The 21,072-nt window shown below is 45.1% G+C and overlaps 1 protein-coding gene across 1 annotated transcript in view; it reads right to left on the bottom strand.

The window, feature by feature from the left end:
- The window catches only part of ELAPOR2 (endosome-lysosome associated apoptosis and autophagy regulator family member 2), a 137,409-nt gene that overhangs the window by 83,542 nt on the left and 32,795 nt on the right, over window positions 1–21,072 (bottom strand). Inside the window, exon 2 of the mRNA XM_073652344.1 lies at window positions 17,989–18,109. Coding sequence (XP_073508445.1) covers window positions 17,989–18,109 — 121 coding nt within the window. The remainder of the gene's footprint in view (window positions 1–17,988; window positions 18,110–21,072) is intronic.

Below are 21,072 nucleotides of genomic sequence, written 5' to 3' on the forward strand. Positions count from 1 at the left end.
AAATCCAATATAAATCTGGTATCCCTGTAATCGTACCGACTCGAAGAATAAAGTTGTCTAATCACTTATACCACACGAGGAACGGCGTAAAAAATAAATAAAACCAATTCTTCACCTGCTGGTGATTTGTTCATTCTGCCTCCCAAAGATCGCAGTATGGCTCGGCTCACATTTATCCTGCGCTCTGTGCTGAGCGCTTGCACCGGGGTTTCCGTGTAAATCTCTGAAATACATGATTCAGATGGAACCCCCCCGGCGGAAGATTCCCTGTAATGAGGCAGATGGAGGCACCGTGCACGCAGTTTGACCTATGATCCCATGGTGTCCTTCTTTTTATTAGGCGTGCATAAAAGTGCAGTCAGCCACAGTTTTGTGAAGCTCGGAAAAAAAGGACACTGCTAAACAGAGGCCAGAGGAAGTCCAGAGTAACTCTGCTGCCTCATTATAGTGAATGGATCCCCCGGGATAGGGTTAGGGTTGTGTTAGGATTAGGGTTGTGTTAGGGTATGTACACAAAGTCAGGAAACGCTGCGGATTGGACGCAGTGCACTTGCGCTGCGTGCAAACCGCAGCGTTCCACATTACAAGCAAACTGGATGAGATTTCAAGAAATCCCATGCCCACTATGCGGATCACCTGCAGACACGGACATGCGGTGCGTCTTTCCAGACCGCAGCATGTCAATTTCTCTTCTACTCTCCGCAAGAGAAATTAGATCAGTGCAATGTATTGATTGCGGTGAAGCCGCGTGGTTCAATGAACACATGCGGATTCACCTGCGTGCAGCGCTTTGGACGCAGCATAAAGTATGCTTCATTCAAAGCGCTGACAGTCCAGATAGTGTGCACATACCCTTAGGGTTAGCGTTGTGTTAGGGTTAGGATTAGGGTTAGTGTTGTGTTAGGGTTAGTATTAGGGTCAGGGTTGTGATAGGGTTAGGATTAGGGTTACGGTTAGGATTAGGGTTGTGTTAGGGTTAGGATTAGGGTTACGGTTAGGGTTGTGTTAGGGTTAGGGTTGTGTTGGGGTTTAGATTTTTTCAAAAGTAAAGAAAAAAAAAATGATGACGATATGGCGACTAGTGTTGAGCGCAAGTGCTTGCTACTTGAGTTTGCATCGGGTGCTCGGGTATGCACCAAGTATCGTGGGTGCTTGAGTGACCAGCTCGAGTCTCCGCCCCATATGTTTCACGGCTGTTATACAGCCAAACAAAACACGCGGGGATTGCCTGCCATACACGAACAATCCCTGCATGTTTTTTTTGGGTGACTAACAACCGTGAAACATGCGAGACGGGGACTCGAGCATGTCACTCGAGCACCCACGATACTTGATGCATTCCCGAGTACCCAATGCAAACTCAAGTAGCGAGCACTTACGATCAAGACTAATGACAACATATTCAATATGATGACCTAATGTTATTAAATTTTATGTCATACCTCTTGATTCAAAATGGTCACTATACCCCTTGATAAAATCCTTGAGGGGTTTAGTTTCCAAAATGGGGTCACTTGTGGGGGATTTCCACTGTTTAGGCACATAAGGGGCTCTCCAAACGCGACATGGCGTCCGCTCTCGATTCCAGACAATTTTGTGTTCAAAAAGTCACACAGTGCTCCTTCCCTTCTGATCCCTGCCGTGCATCCAAACAGTGTTTTTTCCCCACATATAGGGTATCAGTTTACTCGGAAGAAATTGCACAACAAAAGGTTTGGTGCAACTTCTCCTGTTACCCTTATGAAAATGCAAAATTGGGGGCTGAAAAACATTTTTGTGGGAAAAATGTGAAAATTTTAATTTTTATGGTTCAATGTTATAAACTTCTGTGAAGCACCTGGAGGTTCAAGGTGCTCTCCCCACATCTAGATAAGTTCCCTGAGGGGTCTAGTTTCCAAAATGGTGTCACTTGTGGGGGGGTTTCCACTGTTTAGGCACATCAGGGGCTCCCCAAATGCGACATGGCATCCGTGAGTTATTCAAGAAAATTTTACATTCAAAAAGTCAAATGGCGCTCCTTCCCTACCAGGCCCTGCCGTGTGCCCAAACAGTGGTTTTCCCCCACATATGGGGTATCGGTGTGCTCAGGAGAAATTGCACAACAAATTTTGGGGTCCATTTTTTCCTGTTACCCTTGCAAAAACAAAAAAAATTTGGGTCTAAAATAAAATAATTTGTGAAAAAAAGTAAAATGTTTATTGTTTTCTTCCACGTTCCAAAAATTCCTGTGAAGCACTGAAGGATTAATAAACTTCTTTAATGTGGTTTTGAGCACCTTGAGGGGTGCAGTTTTTAGAATGATGTCACTTTTGGGTATTTTCTGTCATAAAGGCTCCTCAAAGTCACTTCAAACGTGATGTGGTCCCTAAAAAATGGTTTTGTAAATTTCGTTGGAAAAATGAGAAATTGCTGGTGAACTTTTAACCCTTATAACTTCCTAACAAAAAAAATGTTGGTTTCAAAATTGAGTTGACGTAAAGTAGACATATGAGAAATGTTATTTATTAACTATTTTGTGTGACATATCTCTCTGATTTAAGGGCATGAAAATTCAAAGTTTGAAAATTGCAAAATTTTGTACATCTTCGCGAAAATTTCCGATTTTTTCACAAAGTAACACATGTCATATTGAAGAAATTTTACCACTATCATGACGTACAATATGTCACGAAAAAACAATCTCAGAATCAGTGGGATCTGTTAAAGCGTTCTAGAGTTATTACCTCATTAAGTGACACTGGTCAGAATTGTAAAAATTGGCCTGGTCATTAACGTGCAAAAAGCTTTCGGGGGTAAAGGGGTTAAAAAATGGTCTTGACTGATACCTTTTATCATAGGAAGATGTGACGATACAGCCTATAATCTTAAGTAGCCAGACGATTAGATTTGTTAAGTCAAGGGAAATACACTATTGTGTTGTGTTGACTTATAAATAGTGTTGAGCATTCCGATACTGAAATATCGGGTATCGGCCGATATTCGCAGTATCGGAATTCCGATACTTAATTCCGATACTTTTGCAATATCGTATACCGGAATCGGAAGTTCCCATAATGCAATGAGCCATTTTCATTTTATTCAGCCAATGAGGATCCTAAGAAGTGTGGGCACATCCTGTTAGGCATGTAGGCATCTTAACTAATGGCATGGCTGTGATTGGCTGCTGAAATGATGTCATGATGCACTATAAAAGCCGCCGCCGCCATTTTGAGCTCACTCTGCTGTGAATTCAGTTAGGGATAGGACGCTGTTGTTCTGAGGGACAGTTTTAGCTACCTATTTGGTCTATTCTGCTTTACCCAAGCTACTTTATAAATCGCTGTGCCTTGCAGTGCTAGTGCACAGTTCTCTGTGCTGTTCACCGCTTTCTGCAAGGTTTCTGTGTGTGAGTGCAGCTCACCCTGTAGTGTGTGCTTCAACCACGTCTGGTTGTAGTGCACTCAGTGTGTGTCACTGCCTCATACATTGTCCTTTTTTGGCAATTCATAATTTTTCCTGATATCTCCTATTAGTGTGGTGGTTCCATCCGTATTCAGCTAAATTGGTTCCAAACACACTATATAGGAGTAGATAGAGAAATTTTTTGGGTCTTGCAGCGCTAGTGCACAGTGCTCTGCATCTGTACTGTTCACCGCTGTCTGCAAGGTCTGGTGTGTGAGTGCAGCTCACCCTGTAGTGTGTGCTTCAACCACGTCTGGTTGTAGTGCACTCAGTGTGTGTCACTGCCTCATACATTGTCCTTTATTGCCAATTCATAATTTTTCCTGATATCTCCTATTAGTGTGGTGGTTCCATCCGTATTCAGCTAAATTGGTTCCAAACACACTATATAGGAGTAGATAGAGAAATTTTTTTGGTCTTGCAGCGCTAGTGCACAGTGCTCTGCATCTGTACTGTTCACCGCTGTCTGCAAGGTCTGGTGTGTGAGTGCAGCTCACCCTGTAGTGTGTGCTTCAACCCCGTCTGGTTGTAGTGCACTCAGTGTGTGTCACTGCCTCATACATTGTCCTTTATTGCCAATTCATAATTTTTCCTGATATCTCCTCTTAGTGTGGTGGTTCCATCCGTATTCAGCTAAATTGGTTCCAAACACACTATATAGGAGTAGTTAGAGGAGCCTTTCTGCAGCATTGGGCCCTGCAGCCCCAGCCAGATTAGTATTAGCCTATTTTTTGCAGCCTCATCTATTGCATTGTAGGTTACCTTCCTACATTGTAATAGCTACAAAAAGTTTGTGATGCTATCGTTATTACATCTTTAGGCACATCCAGTGTCTTTTTGTGACAAAAAAAACCTAAATAAAGTTCACCAAACACTCCACTTTACAGTTGTGTAGGCCACATTAGCTCATATTAAAGTCTAGTCCACACTTTATAAAATTAGTGTTTCTTATACCTGTTAGCAGCTGTTCAGGAATAAGCACACTAAGCCCTTAGTACTTTTCTGCCTATCTTTATCAGTCTACCAAGATGAAGAAGGCAGGGAGTAAGGCATGTGGTCGTGGGCGTGGAGTTTCTGCAGGGAGAGGACGTGAGGATTCTGTGTCTGCAGGGAGAGGACGTGGGGATTCTGTGCCTGCTGCGGGCACCAGTGACTCAGCATCCCCCAGTTTTACCAGGGAACAGTCCTTTATGCGCAGCTTTGTAGGAGCTAGCCGTACCCCACTGCTGCGCGAGGACCAAATTGAAGCCGTTGTCGGATGGATGGCAGCTAACGCATCGACTTCAATTAGTTCCAGATCCTCTCAGGTCCTGAGCACTGAAGAGCACCCATCTGTCTCTTCACCACCTGCCAAACTGCCCAGGCAGTCAGAGAGCCCTGGACAGGAGCCATCTCTACTTCTGTTCTCTGAATCTCTTGGCTTGGAAAGAGGGGGCCAGCCAAGCAGAATTCTAGAATTTGAAGAAGAGGTAGTATGCAGTGATGCGCAACCGTTTTGTCTCTCTGAATCTGAAGAGGCGGGTGGGCCAGTGCCTATGGTCTGCAGCACACCTCAGTACGCATCTGATGATGAGACTCAGGTGCCACTTTCTGGTGCGTACTGTGCTGTCGAGACTACCCAGGAGAAGCAGTTGTTTGAAGAGGGTGGTGTAGATGATGAGGTCCTTGACCCATCATGGCGTGAGGGACAGGAAGGTGGTGGGAGCAGCTCTGAGGAAGAGATTCCCCGAACGGCCCAAAAAGGAGGGAGAGGGAGGGGGCAGACTTGGTTGCCTGTAGCCTCCACTTCGGCACCCATTAGGAGCATGGCTCTTCCAAAATCCAAAGCGGGCGCTCCCAAGACTTGCAGTGCCTGGTCCTTTTTTGACACAGTTGCAGATGACATTTGCTTTGTCAAATGCAAGCTGTGTAATCAGAAGGTGAAAAGAGGGAAAAGTGTCAGCAACCTCAATACCACAAATATGTGGAAACATGTGCGGACCAAGCACGTGGTGGAGTTACAAAAACACACTGAAGACCTAGGCCAACCTACAGCGCCACCTACCACCTCTTCAGCTCGTGTTGTAGCCTCTTCCTCCAGCTCACACACAGCTGGTTCGGCTTCCTCACAGGATCGCCATGGAAGAATCTCTGGCACTGTTGTACAGAGACACAGTGTAATTCCACCCACAGCACCACTTTCCCAGTCATCCTCACACTCCCAGGCCAGTCTACAGCCATCGTTAGCACAGGCATGGGAGAAAAGGCGCCCATACTCGGCAAACCACCCCCGAGCACAGGCTCTGAATGCTGGCATTGATAAACTACTGGCCCTTGAAATGCTATCATTCAGGCTGGTGGAGACTGACACATTCCGTAACTTTATGGCATTGGCAGTCCCACAATACAACGTGCCCAGCCGCTTTTATTTCAGCAGGCAAGCCGTCCCTGCCCTGCAACATCATGTGGAGGGAAAAATTAAACATGCGCTACAAAACGCCGTCAGTAGCAAGGTCCACCTGACCACCGATGCGTGGACCAGTAAGCATGGACAGGGACGATACCTTTCCCTCACTGCCCATTGGGTAAATGTTGTGGAGCCGGGTACAAATCTTGAGAGTGGCGCTGTACGTGTTCTGCCAACTCCAAGTATTGCAGGAATCCAGTCTGTACACATTGACTCCTCCTCATACTCCAGTTCCTCTGAATCAGCGCTGCAGGAGCCGTCACGGTCTACCTCCACATCGACCCGTGAACGGGTTACCTGTTATGATGACCGATATGAGCACAGCCGTGGCCAAACGTCAACAGGCCGTATTAAAATTAATTTCTTTGGGGAATCGAAGCCACACAGCGCAGGAGCTCTGGAATGCCATCAAGCAGCAGAGCGACGTGTGGTTTGTGCCAGCGAATCTCCAGCCAGGCATGGTAGTGTGTGACAATGGCCGAAATCTGGTGGCAGCTCTGGGCCTAGGCAACCTCACTCACATCCCATGTCTGGCACATGTGCTCAATTTGGTCGTGCAGAGTTTTTTGAGGGACTATCCGGATCTTGATGCACTGCTTCACAAGGTCCGCATAGAGTGTGCTCACTTGCGGCGTTCCAGCAATGCAAGATCATGCATTGCAGCTCTGCAGCGCCGATTACGTCTTCCGGAACATCGCATCATATGTGACCTACCCACCAGGTGGAATTCAACGTTACATATGTTGGAGAGGTTGTGTGAGCAGCAGGCAGCAGTAATGGAGTACCAGCTGCAGCAGGCGCAAACAAGTCGCAGTGCGCGCCGTTCACACTTCACCACCACTGAGTGGGCCTCTATGAAGGACATTTGCCATTGTTTTGCGTGCCTTCGATTATTCCACGCGGATGGCGAGTGCAGATGATGCACTAGTCAGCATGACTATCCCCCTTATCTGCCTGCTTGAAAAAACACTGCAAGCACTAAGGGACGAGGTTTTGGAAGAGGTGGAGGATGAGGAGTCACAAATGCCATCTGCTTCTCTACAGTCTGCGCAACGTGGTTCCTCACAAAGGCCTAGGCAGGGGACACTTTGTGAGGAGGATGAGGAGGAGTCAATGGATGAGGAAGACATCTGTCCAGAGGAGGGAGGTACACAATGCTCTAGTAGTCAGTATCTAGAGCGAGGGTGGGGTGATGCAGAGCAGGCAGAGATCACGCCTCAAGCAGGGGACAGCGTTTCTTGGCCAGTTGGCAGTCTGCAGCACATGGTTGATTTCATGCTGCAGTGCCTGAGAAACGACCGCCGCATCGCCCACATTCTCAACACGGCTGATTATTGGGTGTCCACCCTCCTAGATCCTCGCTACCGGGACAACTTACAAAGCCTCATAACACCGTTGAACCGGGAGCGTAAAATGCGGGAGTACCAAGACGCACTGGTGCATTCCATCATGTTCTCCATTCCAACCGAGAGCAGTGCTGCTAGTGCTTTACAAAGCAGCTCAGTGCGTCGAGGCAGTGGAGGAAGCTCTGCACAAAGAGGGAGCAGAAGCAGCGCCTCAGGACAAGGCAAGAACAGTATGGCCGAAATGTGGCAAAGTTTTGTGTCCCCGCCGCCACAAATGTCTACACCATCACAGACGGCTCCAGTCAGCAGGAGGCAACGTTTCCGTCAGATGGTGACAGACTACATGTCTTGCCCTCTTAGTGTACTCCCAGACGGCTCTTCTCCCTTCAAGTTTTGGGTCTGTAATCTGGATACATGGCCAGAGCTTAGTCAGTATGCATTGGAGGTGCTAGCTTGCCCTGCTGCTGCTGCTGCGTCTTATAGACGCCTCTCCATTACTAACCTGGGCTTGATGTCAGCTGGCATTATAAGCTGACATCAACCCCAGCCCTATTACCCCACTGCCACCGCTACAGGGCAGTGGGAAGAGCGAGGCTAAGTGCCAGAATTGGCGCATCCTGTGGATGCGCCATTTCTGGGGCGGCTGACGGCTGGTGTTTCTAGTCTGGGAGGGGGCCAATATTCATGGCACCCTTCCTGGGCTATTAATATCAGCCCCCAGCTGTCTGCCTAGCCTTTGCTAGCTATTAAAATAGGGGGGACCCCACGTCATTTTTTGGGGGGGTCCCCCATTTTAATAGCTAGTAAAGGCTAGGTATTCAGCTGGGGGCTGATATTAGTAGCCTGGGAAGCTCCGTGGGTATTACCCCCTTCCCAGGCTTCAAACATCTGCCCCAGCCGTCTGCTTAACCTCCGCTAGAGCCTAAAATTACAGGGAACCCCACGACAATTTTTTTTTTTAATAAATCCTTTATTTTAACACTAAATGACAAGTACAGTAATCAACACTATCACTGTACTTATTATATATGTGACTGACATGTTTCTATCTATCTAATCTATGTGTGATGCTCTATTCTTTCTATTCTAAATTGTCGGGTACAGATGCTGAATTGCCGGCCGGCTTTTTTAAAGAGACGGTGCATGAAAACATTATTATTTTTTTTAATAAATACTTTACACTAAATGACAAGTACAGTAAGCAACACTGTCACTGTACTTCTTATATACTGTATGTGACTGACATGTTTCTATCTATCTAATCTATGTGTGATGCTCTATTCTTTCTCTTGTAAATTGTCGGGTACCGGTGTATGCAGCTGCTGAATTGCCGGCCGGCTTTTTTAAAGAGCCGGTGCATGAAAACACTATTATTTTTTTTAATAAATCCTTTAACACTAAATGACAAGTACAGTAAGCTGAGCGCTGCCATCCAGCTTGTCATCCTTCAGAGACACAGCAGAGCGCAGGCATTATGGGAACTTTCGATTCCGGTATTCGATATTCTAAAAGTATCGGAACTCAGTATCGGAACTCCGATACCGTGAATATCGGTCGATACCCGATATTTCAGTATCGGAATGCTCAACACTACTTATAAATGTATTTGTATTTCTCTTGCTGCTCAAAAAGGTCATAGCATTTGTATAACCCTGAATGTTGAATTCTATTCCTTTGGAAACAATCATGTTTACTATGCTAATAACCAATTGTACTAAAAGCCAGCTACAGGGCTATTTACGACAGCCCCTGTTATACCAACTATGTAAATAGATTAGCTCAAACAATGATAGGTGAACCCTGCACCTTTACCTCTTACCTGTGACTAATGACCCTTGACCTGTGGATGTGTACTTAAAAAGGACATGTGCTTCTGTAGCAGGCAGACTTGAAACAGAGATTGGAGAAAGACTTTACAAGAAGAATGAGAGACATCCTTCAGGACAGTAGATGGATTGCATGGCATTACCCAAACAGACACAGATTTGAATTCTATATGATTCTAGTCTAAGGGTACCGGTCCTGACTGGAAAGATTCAGATCTGCTCCACTTAACCATCAGAGAGACCATAGATGCATTTTGGGGAGACCAGGAGAGGACGAACAAGTCACCTGGCCCCATGGATATGTTGTTTGGGGTTGCCAGGAGAGACCCACCGGTCACCTGCAACCCACGGAGACATTCAGAGAAGCCAGATTGGGACCCACCGGTCATCTGGCTCCATGGAAATTCTTGGAGAGGCCAGAGTGGGATCCTCGGGTCTCCTAGCTTTGTACCTCGATGGACTGCTAGCTTCCTAAGTTTGCCGCTACCTCCTCTCTGCGGGGGCCCGCCAGAAGCGGGGGGCCACTGGTTGAGGTAGTCGGCCCTGGAAGTCTCCAAATTCGCAGCTGTTCTATCCCAGGTGGGCTGAGAAGGAAGGGTGAGACTGTGTAATGTTGTACCATCTTGGGTATTTGCTGGGACTGTTCTGTGTGTTTATTGTCCATTTTGTGGTTCAATAAAGTATTGCCACGCATGTTTTTCCCTCACCCTGTGTTGTCTGAGTAGCGTTATGCCCACAGAAGACCCCGGGTCATCACAGAAGATATCTGATTGTAAACAAGAACATGTCAATTCACTGACAGTAAGCAAGACTGTAAAACTTTTTAAGGATTTTAAACATAGATAAGAACAGTAAATGTGGACTGTCAGGAATCTGAATAGGTGACTAATGATATGGTATTGTTTTAAAGGGAGTCTGTTACGCCCAAAACTGAAACTGAAATATGTAGGCATTCATGTAAGGGACTTGGCCCAATAAAATTTTACAAACATTTTTTCAAGAAAAAAATGTTTTATTACATTTATAAATGAAGGGGCTTCAGTGCACTGAGCCCTGGACATATTGACAATGGTGGAGCCAAGTGCTTGCATACACAGTGTGATTGTGTGCACATTCTAGTCCCCCTCTCCTGTGTGTAGTGGCCGCTCACTGCACACAAGATCACAAATCAGTGGCGGTCAATGCTTACAAGAAAGGGAGGGGTGATAACAAGAACAATATCGTGCATGTGGGCTCTCATCTTTGTCTCCTGTGTGTAGCAGCAGCACACTCCTGTGCGATCCTGTGTGCCGCTGGCAACTACTAAACACAGGAGACGGGGGTGAAAACGTGCACACACTGACAATGTGTGCGTACGTGCTGGGCCCCTGCATGTCGGTGCATGACTGCTCTCATCTACAACTTCTATGTTTAGGGGCCGCACATTGTGTGATCCTGTGTGCAGCGAGCGACCACTATATAGAATAGAGGTTAATGAGAATGAGCACACACTGACACTGCATGTGCACTCACTCGGCTCCTGCATGTTAGTGTATGCGCGTTCTCATCTCACTCTTCTGTGTATAGTGGCAGCTCGCTGGCAGAAGATCACACAGCAGGAGAGGAAGATGAGAGTGCGCTCACTGACATTGTGCATGTTCTCATCTCCCGCTCCTGTCATTGATTGGCTGCTGCTGCTTTGTGATTTTGTGTGTAGCGAGCGGCCACTATACACAGGAGAGTAATGAGAACTGTGCTACTGCACACACTGAGATGTGCATGTGTATGTAGGGGCTTGGCCCCTCCTGTGTCAGTACATGCAGGGCTTGGGAGCTAGATCGGGCTGCACTCCATAGCAAGTGTGACGCCCAGCTGCGCTTGGTATCACAGATCCTAGAAGGGTGTATTGATGGATTCATCCACAAGAGGCCCCCATAACCATTCACACATCTCCACCTTCCACCTCAGACCACCAGAGGGAGCCCGTTAGGGATAGATAAATAGGGAAGGTGGAGCCAGGCAGCAGTTAGTTGGAGTCAGAGTCTAGTCTATTCTGGTTTAGCAGTGAGTCCAGTACAGCCTGAGAAGAGTTACCTCAGAGGACAAAAGCCTGTTCCAGCTCCTGCAATTGCTATCCTGCAGTGGAGCTTATCCAGATCAAGACTCCGGGTAGCTCAGAGAGGTGAGCTTTACACTGTGTTCCAAATTATTATGCAAATAATATTTTCTCAGATTTTCCCAAATTACCTATATGAATTGCAGTCATTGTAATTTTCCAGTCAAATAACTATTAGAGTACAATTGAAAGGTTTTTGTACAAACTGCCTATGATAACAGTATATTTTTAAAAAAATAAAAAACTCAAACTGCACTCAAAATGCATGTTCCAAATTATTATGCACAGCAGAGTTTTCAACCTTTTCATTTTAATAAAGAACAAAAAAATGGTTATTTTTTAAATTCTAAGCATTAGCAGGTTATTACAAACTGAAATCAAACAGTTTTCAACTCAAAACTTTATTCTAGGTGATGTTACATTTGCACATAGGACCCCTTGTTCGAAAGGAGCTTCTGAACTCTCTCGTCCATTGAATTTGTCAGGTTTTGGATGGTTTCTGCTTTAATTGTTTTGCATGAGGACAGAATACCCTCCCAGAGCTGTTGCTTAGATGTGAACTGCCTCCCGCCATCATAGACACTCCTTTTGATGATGCTCCAGAGGTTCTCAATGGGGTTGAGGTCAGCGGAGCATGGGTGCCACACTGTAAGTTTGTCCCCTTTTATGCCCATAGCAGCCAGAGATGCAGATGTGTTATGTGCAGCATGAGACGGGGCATTATCATGCATGAAATGATCTTGATGGTCCGGATGGAGTGGAGGATGGCTGGTTGATGGACACCCCATGCAAACACGGCTACGGCGCTAACAAGGAGGAGGTGGAGTAATGTTTTGGGCTGGAATCATGGGGAGAGAGATTGTCGTCCCTTTTAGGATCCCTGAAGGGGTAAAGATGAACTCCATAATGTATGTTGAGTTTCTCAAACAGCACCTCCTTCCATGGTTCAAGAAGAAGAACCGTGCATTCCACAGGAAGATCATTTTCATGCATGATAATGCCCTGTCTCATGCTGCACATAACACATCCGCATCTCTGGCTGCTATGGGCATAAAAGGGGACAAACTTATAGTGTGGCACCCATGCTCCCCTGACCTCAACCCCATTGAGAACCTCTGGAGCATCATCAAAAGGAGTGTCTATGATGGCGGGAGGCAGTTCACATCTAAGCAACAGCTCTGGGAGGGTATTCTGTCCTCATGCAAAACAATTGAAGCAGAAACCATCCAAAACCTGACAAATTCAATGGACGAGAGAGTTCAGAAGCTCCTTTCGAACAAGCGGTCCTATGTGCAAATGTAACATCACCTAGAATAAAGTTTTGAGTTGAAAACAGTTTGATTTCAGTTTGTAATAACCTGCTAATGCTTAGAATTTCAAAAATGACAATTTTTTTGTTCTTTATTAAAATGAAAAGGTTGAAAACTCTGCTGTGCATAATAATTTGGAACATGCATTTTGAGTGCAGTTTGAGTTTTTTATTTTTTTAAAAATATACTGTTATCATAGGCAGTTTGTACAAAAACCTTTCAATTGTACTCTAATAGTTATTTGACTGGAAAATTATAATGACTGCAATTCATATAGGTAATTTTGGAAAATATGAGAAAATATTATTTGCATAATAATTTGGAACACAGTGTAGGTGTGCCGGCGCCATAAGATCGGTGAAGCGCGGCAAGCTGCCGTTAGTGTGAGTAGCCTAGTGAGGGCCCGAGTAGGCCGAAGGTGAGTAGAGAGTTAGTACATAGGGGGCAGAGGAGCTTAACTGGCTCACCCCGAAGCAGTTACCGGACACCGGGTCCAAAGTTTACCGGGATCACTATGACCCAGTGAGATATAACCGGAATCCCTGGAGAACTACAAGTCCCAGGATCGCTAAAGTGCTGATACGTAACAGAGCCAGGAGACACATAGGCCCCGCAAGCTGAGGAGAATGTACTCCAAGGAAAGGCCCTACCACAAAGTCAGCCAGCGCAGGACAGAGACAAAGTTAGGCCTAGCTCCAGGCAGGTCAGAAACTTACTACGCAGAAGCAAGAAACAGGTGGCCCAAAACCCGCTCATTGGGGAGGATCCTGATATGCACCCTTCACCCTACAGTGCTCCGGGACGTGCCTGAATTTCCATCAGTAAAAGGTACTGAAGTGACTATCGTGTCTGTCCCTGTTCTTGCTCTGACCCCGCTGGGTCTCGCCTGTCCTGCATCCCTTTTCCTATACTGCCCTGAGGCCTAGCTCCATCTGTGGGGAGCTATACCATCGAGCTGCCTTATCATCGGCCTCAGTGGACTGCGCAGTGCTGGTGATTCTCACCAGAAGCCACAGGTGGCGTCACGAACTTTCTTAAAATTAATAAACATTAACGCTTTTAAAGAGTGACCCCAGGGTACGGGCCCGGGAGCCGACCACCGCGACATCCGCAAGGCTAAAGGCCCGGGTAACCGAGTCATCCCCATCCCCTGGGCTAGTCACAAGCACTTCTAATCACCCTGAGGGGAGAGGCAGAATATTGAAATGGAGTAGTACGAATCAGAATGGTGCATGAGCACTTGGCGTCACAAAGAGTGCATCAGAGCCTCATCATTTACATATTTAATATACAGTAACTGATTTTTATAGGGGCTAAGTTCCCTATATGAATGTATATATAATTAAATTTCAGTTATGGGGGTGACAGACTGCCTTCAACATATCACCTTTTGTTTTGTCCTTCTTATAAAACTTCTAGATAACTCTCAGGGTTTACTTAACGGTAAATAAATCTGACCAACCGCTAACGTAAAAATATAATTTATCCTAATATACAGTCTTTTGTTTTAGTAATGTATCAACTCTATAAGTGAATAGCATTTCCACACTGACTGCAGCGTTTTTACATGCGGATTTAACTTGCGTTTTTCAAATGCATTGGGACCTCAAATCAGAAGCAGAAATGCACAAATAATGGACATGCTGCGGATTTTTCCGCAAGGAAAATCCGCAGCGGAAAATTCCGCAGCATGTGCACAGAACATGCGGATTTTCATTCGGGACCATGGGGCACGGATCACCAGGCGTTTTTAAAGCGTTTACGCTGCGGAAATTCCGCATCAAAAACGCTTGAAAAACGCATAATGGGCACACAGCCTAAAGCTTTATTTCACTTGCATAGCAACTTTCCAATGTGAAAGTCCTGTGTCCACACTGAGGCATGAAGCTTTCATTAAGAATGCAACAGGATAATGTTCTGCACACAACAGAGCCAGTGACCCTTACTAACACAGAGCTCATTCAGTTCTCAATTATGGAGGATGCATGTGGTTCTAGTTATACCTAATTCAATTGGTATAATGGTTGCAACAAATGAAACATATTCATTGTATATGACAAGTTACTCAGCCTTCACATATACTTTCTTCATGAATTCCTCATGCGTATAGAGATCTCTGCTTGCTAGTTCTCACTGGTGGGAACAAGTATTGGTTTGCATTCAGTGGAGGAGACTCTGTCCTGTTCATGTAATAAGTCCACCGGTGCACAGCTCGTCACCAGACAGAACTGATAACTATAACCATCGCATGAACAGGACATGTTTTAATTCCTCGCAATTATTCTTTGTCGGCAACAACATCCTAAATTTGCTATGCATCTATGGAGCAGTGAAGCTGTGGGTACAGTTGAAACTCCGCTGCAAGTGTCGAAATTGGAAAAGACTTCAATCAAAGCTGTTTAACCCCTTATATTCAATGATCAACTGCGGCATCTAAGTGGTTAGACAGAGGCAAGGGGCCATAAAGAAGGCCCCCTTATCGGTTATTTATGCCTAATATGATGTCTGTCAATGTTAGGTATCACATGTCAGCTTTTATACTCATATGTGAAACACATCCGAGACTTTCTTATTCAGTGTGTTGGATCATATATTGGACAATGTGTAGGTTTTTACAATCCCTGTGGCATCCGTTTACTTGTATGAACAAAAATATTTCCAAACTTTTCCTACTCACTAAACAGTGAAATATGTACAGGACACGGATGACATCTGTTTCCTATCTTTTTTTTTTCCATGGGACCATTGACTTGCATTGGCAAGTTTGATCTATAACATGGATCAATGTAGGACGTGCCTACGTTTGTTTTTACAGACAATCAGTCAAAGGACACATGAAAAGGCATATCGATTGTAATAGCATTGTGCTCTATTGGCAAAATATAAGAGACAGCACACATATGCAAAAACCAACACGTAAAACTGACCTTAGGACTCATCCAGACATCCATTTGTCTCATACAAGTTCTAGCTTAGATTTTCATGGATAAAACTCATTCCTATTATTGTCTATGTAGCTGTTCACATGTCTGCGTTTTTTCGTGGATTGAGTGTTCCGCAAAAAAAGACAGATGTTTTTGATGCTGGCCATTGATCAAACACTTAAATGCAATTCAATGAGATTGTGAAACACTTGGAGAGCATGCAGATGTCGTCCTTGTTGTATCCTAGTGCTGTCCGATTTTCATGTTTGTTTGATAGGGGAAGCTTGAGAAACCTTTTTGGATGTATAAAAAAATAACAAATTTGATAGTAAAAATGAACACTGATTAAACACTGATGAAAATCTGATCCATAGCACTGATGAAAATTGGTCAGTTATTTGCAACGAGAAAAATAACTGACGTCTGGATGAGCTCCTAGGTTGTCCAGCTTAAAGGGAACCTGTCATGTTCATTTACCTGCAGATATAGGGTTAATCTGCAGATAAATTGCTTCAGGTTGTGTTCCCACAATGAGCTTTTTGTGAGTTTTTGATGTTGCAAATTTTCTGCACTTATTACTTTTTATCGCGTTTTTGACGCTGCAGTTTTTGTCTTTTTAGTATGTAATGTTTTAAATTAAGCGGCTTTGTTTTATGATACTTGCTGGTATTTGGCATTGACAAAACTTCATGTGCAGATTGTAAGCATTTTTAACTGCAGATTTTCCAAATCTAATGCTATTCCATGGGGAAAATCTGCACAAAAAACTCAGCGTAATGGCAAGAGAAACTGATATGTTGCGAATTTCAAACACGCACTGCATGTCAGTTTAGGCTAAGTTAAAACAAGTACAGAGGGCATGAGTTTTCTATAAATCCCATCCACTTTGCTGCAACTGTAAGATGCTGCATTCTTTACACAGCATCAAAAATTCATTATGGGAATGTAACCTTAAAATCCTGCCTGGCTACTTTCCTGGAGCAGAGACTTCGAAGATATATCATCTCTGTAGCCGTTTGCTTTTAGTCACGGTGGAGGGTGCCGTCACAGTCACCACCCACTATACTGTGAGCGCTTTGTTATCACTCCCCGTCATTTTGATTGACAGCCTGCTTTACACACACACACATGCTGTTGATCTGGCTGTTAATCAAAGTGCTGGTGAACTGATTGCAGCTCGCTCACAGTGAAAGGCGCAACAATCACGGTAGCAGAAGGTGCAGCCGCAACCGGGCCCATGTGGGAGAGGGGACTGCCGATGCCATTGTTAGTATTCAGCTTGCTTTGCGTCCAAGGGTGCACATTAAGTTGTGGTGTAAGATCAGCCAGGTCTTTACACAGCAATACACAGCACCAGCCAATCAGAGGACAGCAGCTGACGTCGGCATGTTAATCACAGGCGGCGCATAGTAGTGACGTCATGCGTCGCCCATAGCAGGCACGCCAAAGTCAGCTGCTGGCTTTTGCACTGGCTATAGAAGAGGATACCGTACATCGTGAGAAAAGGGGAAGAAAAGGGGAAGGTGAGAAGAATCATTTTGGGTTTTTTAAATGTGCTAGAGGACAGCAGCACAACAAGGAAAATGATTACAGGATGGGCCAAGGAGAGGGGACATTATACCCTGAAGATCCTAGGATGGGGGACATTATTATTGGAAGGGTACTGGACATTATACCAGTGTGGGGGACTTTATACCAGGAAGGGGCCAAGGATGGTAACATTATACCAGGAAGGGGCTCAGGATGAGGGACATTATCACAGGAAGCGGCCCAGGATAGGTACATTACACCAGGATTGGGGACATTATTACTGGAAGGGGCCAAGGAAGGGGGACATTATACCAGGAAGGGGACATTATACCAGAAACCAGGATGGGAATATTATTAAAGCAAGGGGCAATGCTGGGGGACATTATACCAGGAAGGGGCCCAGGATGTTGGACATTATACCAGGAAGGGGCCCAGGATGTTGGACATTATTAATTGAAGAGACCCAAGATGGGGGACATTAATACTGAAAGGAGTACTGGATATTGGACATTATTACTGCAAGGGGTCCAGGATGTTTGACATTATTACTGCAAGGGGTCCAGGATGGGGGACATTATTACTGGAAGGGGTACAGGGTGAAGGACATTATTACCAGAATGGGCTCCCAGATGAAGGACATTACACCACGAAGGGGCCCAAGATAAGTAACATTAGTACAGGATGGGGGACATTATTACATTTATAGTATTTAGAATGCTACAAGGGCCCAAACATCTGACCAACATGCAGGTGGGGGTCTAGGTCCAAATTTTTACACCGGGTCCATTGGACTCTAGTTACGCCATTGCTGACAGTGTAGTGAGTGATGAACAGCTCCCTGCATCACAAAGATGATTTGAAGTAAGTGTCTACAGGGAGAATATAAGCTAATATTCTCCCTGTAACCACTGCTCCAGTAAGTAATCTTAGTGCTATTTACTTGCAGATTAACCCTACATCTGAAGGTAAATTACTTTTCAGGACATGACATGTTCCCTTTAATACAGTACAATACAAATATTTTTTATATACAATTTTTCATGTTATAGACTGTATTGCGGTCTACTTACTGCAATCTTTTCCTTTCACTGGATCTGGCAATCCAACGCATTGTTTTTCTGAATTTGGTATAGCAACTCTCCACCTAGATCCAGTGCTGTCACATTCTGTGTATTCATAATGATAGTCCCCCTGAAAAATCCAATGATATTCTGATTATAGCAGCACAGAATACTAACAGACAAAAGGAAACATTCAGCCAGTACATGAAGTACCGTATTTTTCGGACTACAAGACGCACTTTTTTCCTCCAAAATTTTGGAGGAAAATGGGGGGTGCGTCTTATAGTCCGAATGTTGGGTGGGGAGCAGTAGCAGTGGAGGAGCGGGGCACAGGAGGCAGCAGCTGCCCGCAGCAGCCTACACTGTCCCCGCTGCTAAAGAAAATGAATATTCACTGCATACCAGGATAGCGATTAGGGGTGCCATGCATACCAGGATAGGGATTAGGGGTGCCATGCATACCAGGACGGGGATGAGGGGTGCCATGCATACCAGGACAGGGATGAGGGGTGCCATGCATACCAGGACAGGGATGAGGGGTGCCATGCATACCAGGACAGGGATGAGGGGTGCCATGCATACCAGGACAGGGATGAGGGGGCCATGCATACCAGGATAGGGATGAGGGGGCCATGCATACCAGGATAGGGATGAGGGGTGCCATGCATACCAGAATGGAGGGGTTCCATGCATACCAGGATGGAGGGATGCCAGGCATACCAGGATGGGGATGGGGGCCACGTATAAAAGAAAGGGGGGGTGCATAAATACCAGGATAGGGGATATTGTCAGAATTGGGGGATATTACCCCTATACCAGTGTCAGCAGAAGACCCCCTCCCCCTTAAAAGTGCATCATGAACACATTTTTTGCTTAAATTTTTTTTTTTCCTCCTCTAAAACCTAGGTGCGTCTTATGGTCCGAAAAATACGGTATATGAAGAAGTCCAATGAGTACACATAATACTGTGGAAACAGAAGCACACCATTATTTATCAGGTCCTTACTTTACTGCCACCTTGTACTCTACTACCAATATGCAGTTTGGTGTGTAGTCATGGGTACATTGTAAAATATATGTCACTTTTTGGCCTGTTTCACACCATGTTATATTTAACAATATTATGTTATAAACAAAAAAATGTATGCGCTGTAAAACTGATGCAAAAGTGCCTTTTAAACTATGTTTATCTGTGTTTTTTACATATACAGTAGTTTGGAGATTTGTGTGCTTAGATAACTTTGACAAAGGTTTCAGACATTAATTAGCCTGTTAGGCTGTGTGCCCACGATGCGTTTTTTAAGCGTTTCCGCAGCGGCAAAAACGCTGCAGAAATGCTTAAAAAACGCTTGGTAGAAGGCCTGCCATGTTCCCCAATGATAATCCGCATGTGCTGTGCACATGCTGCGGAAATTTCCGTTGCGGATTATCATTGCGGAAAAAAAAGCAGCACTACCAATGATTTTGCGGAAGCGCTGCGTTTTCGCCGCCATTGACTTGCATTGAAACGCATGGATTACGCATCCCTGCATCTGTACATGCGCATTCCATGCGTTTCAATGTGCGGATGGTACCCGAATCTGGAGGACAGGAGACTCTCCTCCGGACCCGGGTACCATAGAACCTGTAAAAAAAGAATCAAATAAAAAATAAATATTATACTTACCTTCTGATGGCCCCCGGTCTCCTTGTCTTCGCTTGCCGGCAGCTCGCGGTGGACTGAAGGACCTGCGCTGATGTCATATAGTCATGTGACCGCAGGTCCTTCAGTGTACCGCGATCTGCTGGCAGCCAGGACGGAGCGAATAAAGACTCTGGGGGCCATCGGAAGGTAAGTATAGATTTATTTTTTTATTTTTTACCATTCTTTCGGTCACAGTATATAAATCCAGGCCGGTTGCATGGATTTATATAGTGTGACCAAGTTGACAAGCACTTTCCAAGTGATGCTAAAATCGGTTGGAAAGCGCTTGTCAACCCGCATGCGAAAATGCATGTGAAGAGCGCTTCACATCCGCATGTCCCTGGCAGGAAAACGCATGTACGATCCGCATGTACAATCCGCATGCGTTTTTTCTGCCAGGGAGATGCAGAAACACTCAGGAAAAAATCCGGAGCATTTCTGCATCGTGGACACATAGGCTATGTGCCCACGATGCAGAAATGAAGCAGAAAATTTCTGCAGCGTTTCTGCATCTCCCTTGCCAGAAAAAACGCATGCAGATAGTGCATGCGTTTTTCCTGCAAAATACACGCGTATTCACATGCGTTTATGCATGCGTTTACGTATGCGGACTACAAGCACTTTCCAGGCGATAGCATCACTTGGAAAGTGCTTGACAACTAGGTCACACTATATAAATCCATGCAAACAGCATGGATTTATATAGTGTGACCGTAAAAAATAAAGCTATACTTACCGATCCCCCGCCGCGTGTGCTGCCGCGTGTGTTGTCGGCATATCGTGAGACAGCCTGCGGTCACGTGACCGCGAAATCATCTCAGGTCCTGGAAGATAAGCGCTGCCAGCCGGCCCGCGAGAAGGTAAATATAAACTTTATTTATTATTTTATTCTTTTTTTTTACAGGTACAATGGTACCCAGGTCTGGATGAGAGTCTTCTCTCCTCCAGAACTGGGTACCATCCGCACATTGAAACGCATATAATCCGCGTGTACAAATGGGTCTCAATGCAAGTCAATGGCGGCAATTCCGCTGCGCTTTCGCAAAATTAATGAACATGCTGCGGATTTATGAGCGCTGCAGAAACGCTGCGGAAAAATCCGCAGCATGTGCATTGACATTGCGGAATGCCATTGAGGACCATGTGGTGAAGATTATCAAGCGTTTTTGATGCGTTTCCGCTGCGGAAATTCCGCAGCGGAAACGCATGAAAAATGCATCGTGGGCACGCAGCCATAGCCTTAGGGTTATGGCTTGTTCACGATCATCGTTAGGAAAGGCCAGGGGGTCATTCCATGTCAAGTGAACCAATGAATATTATTATATTTTTAATTCTTTTGAGAATTTGCTCTTTGGTAATACTGTGTTAGAGGATGCAAAATGTGAAGAAAAAAATCTATAAATCTATAA

This window comes from Phyllobates terribilis, unplaced genomic scaffold (genome assembly GCF_046119375.1).
Source record: "Phyllobates terribilis strain yellow unplaced genomic scaffold, ASM4611937v1 Scaffold_11__3_contigs__length_659146591, whole genome shotgun sequence".
NCBI lineage: Eukaryota > Metazoa > Chordata > Amphibia > Anura > Dendrobatidae > Phyllobates > Phyllobates terribilis.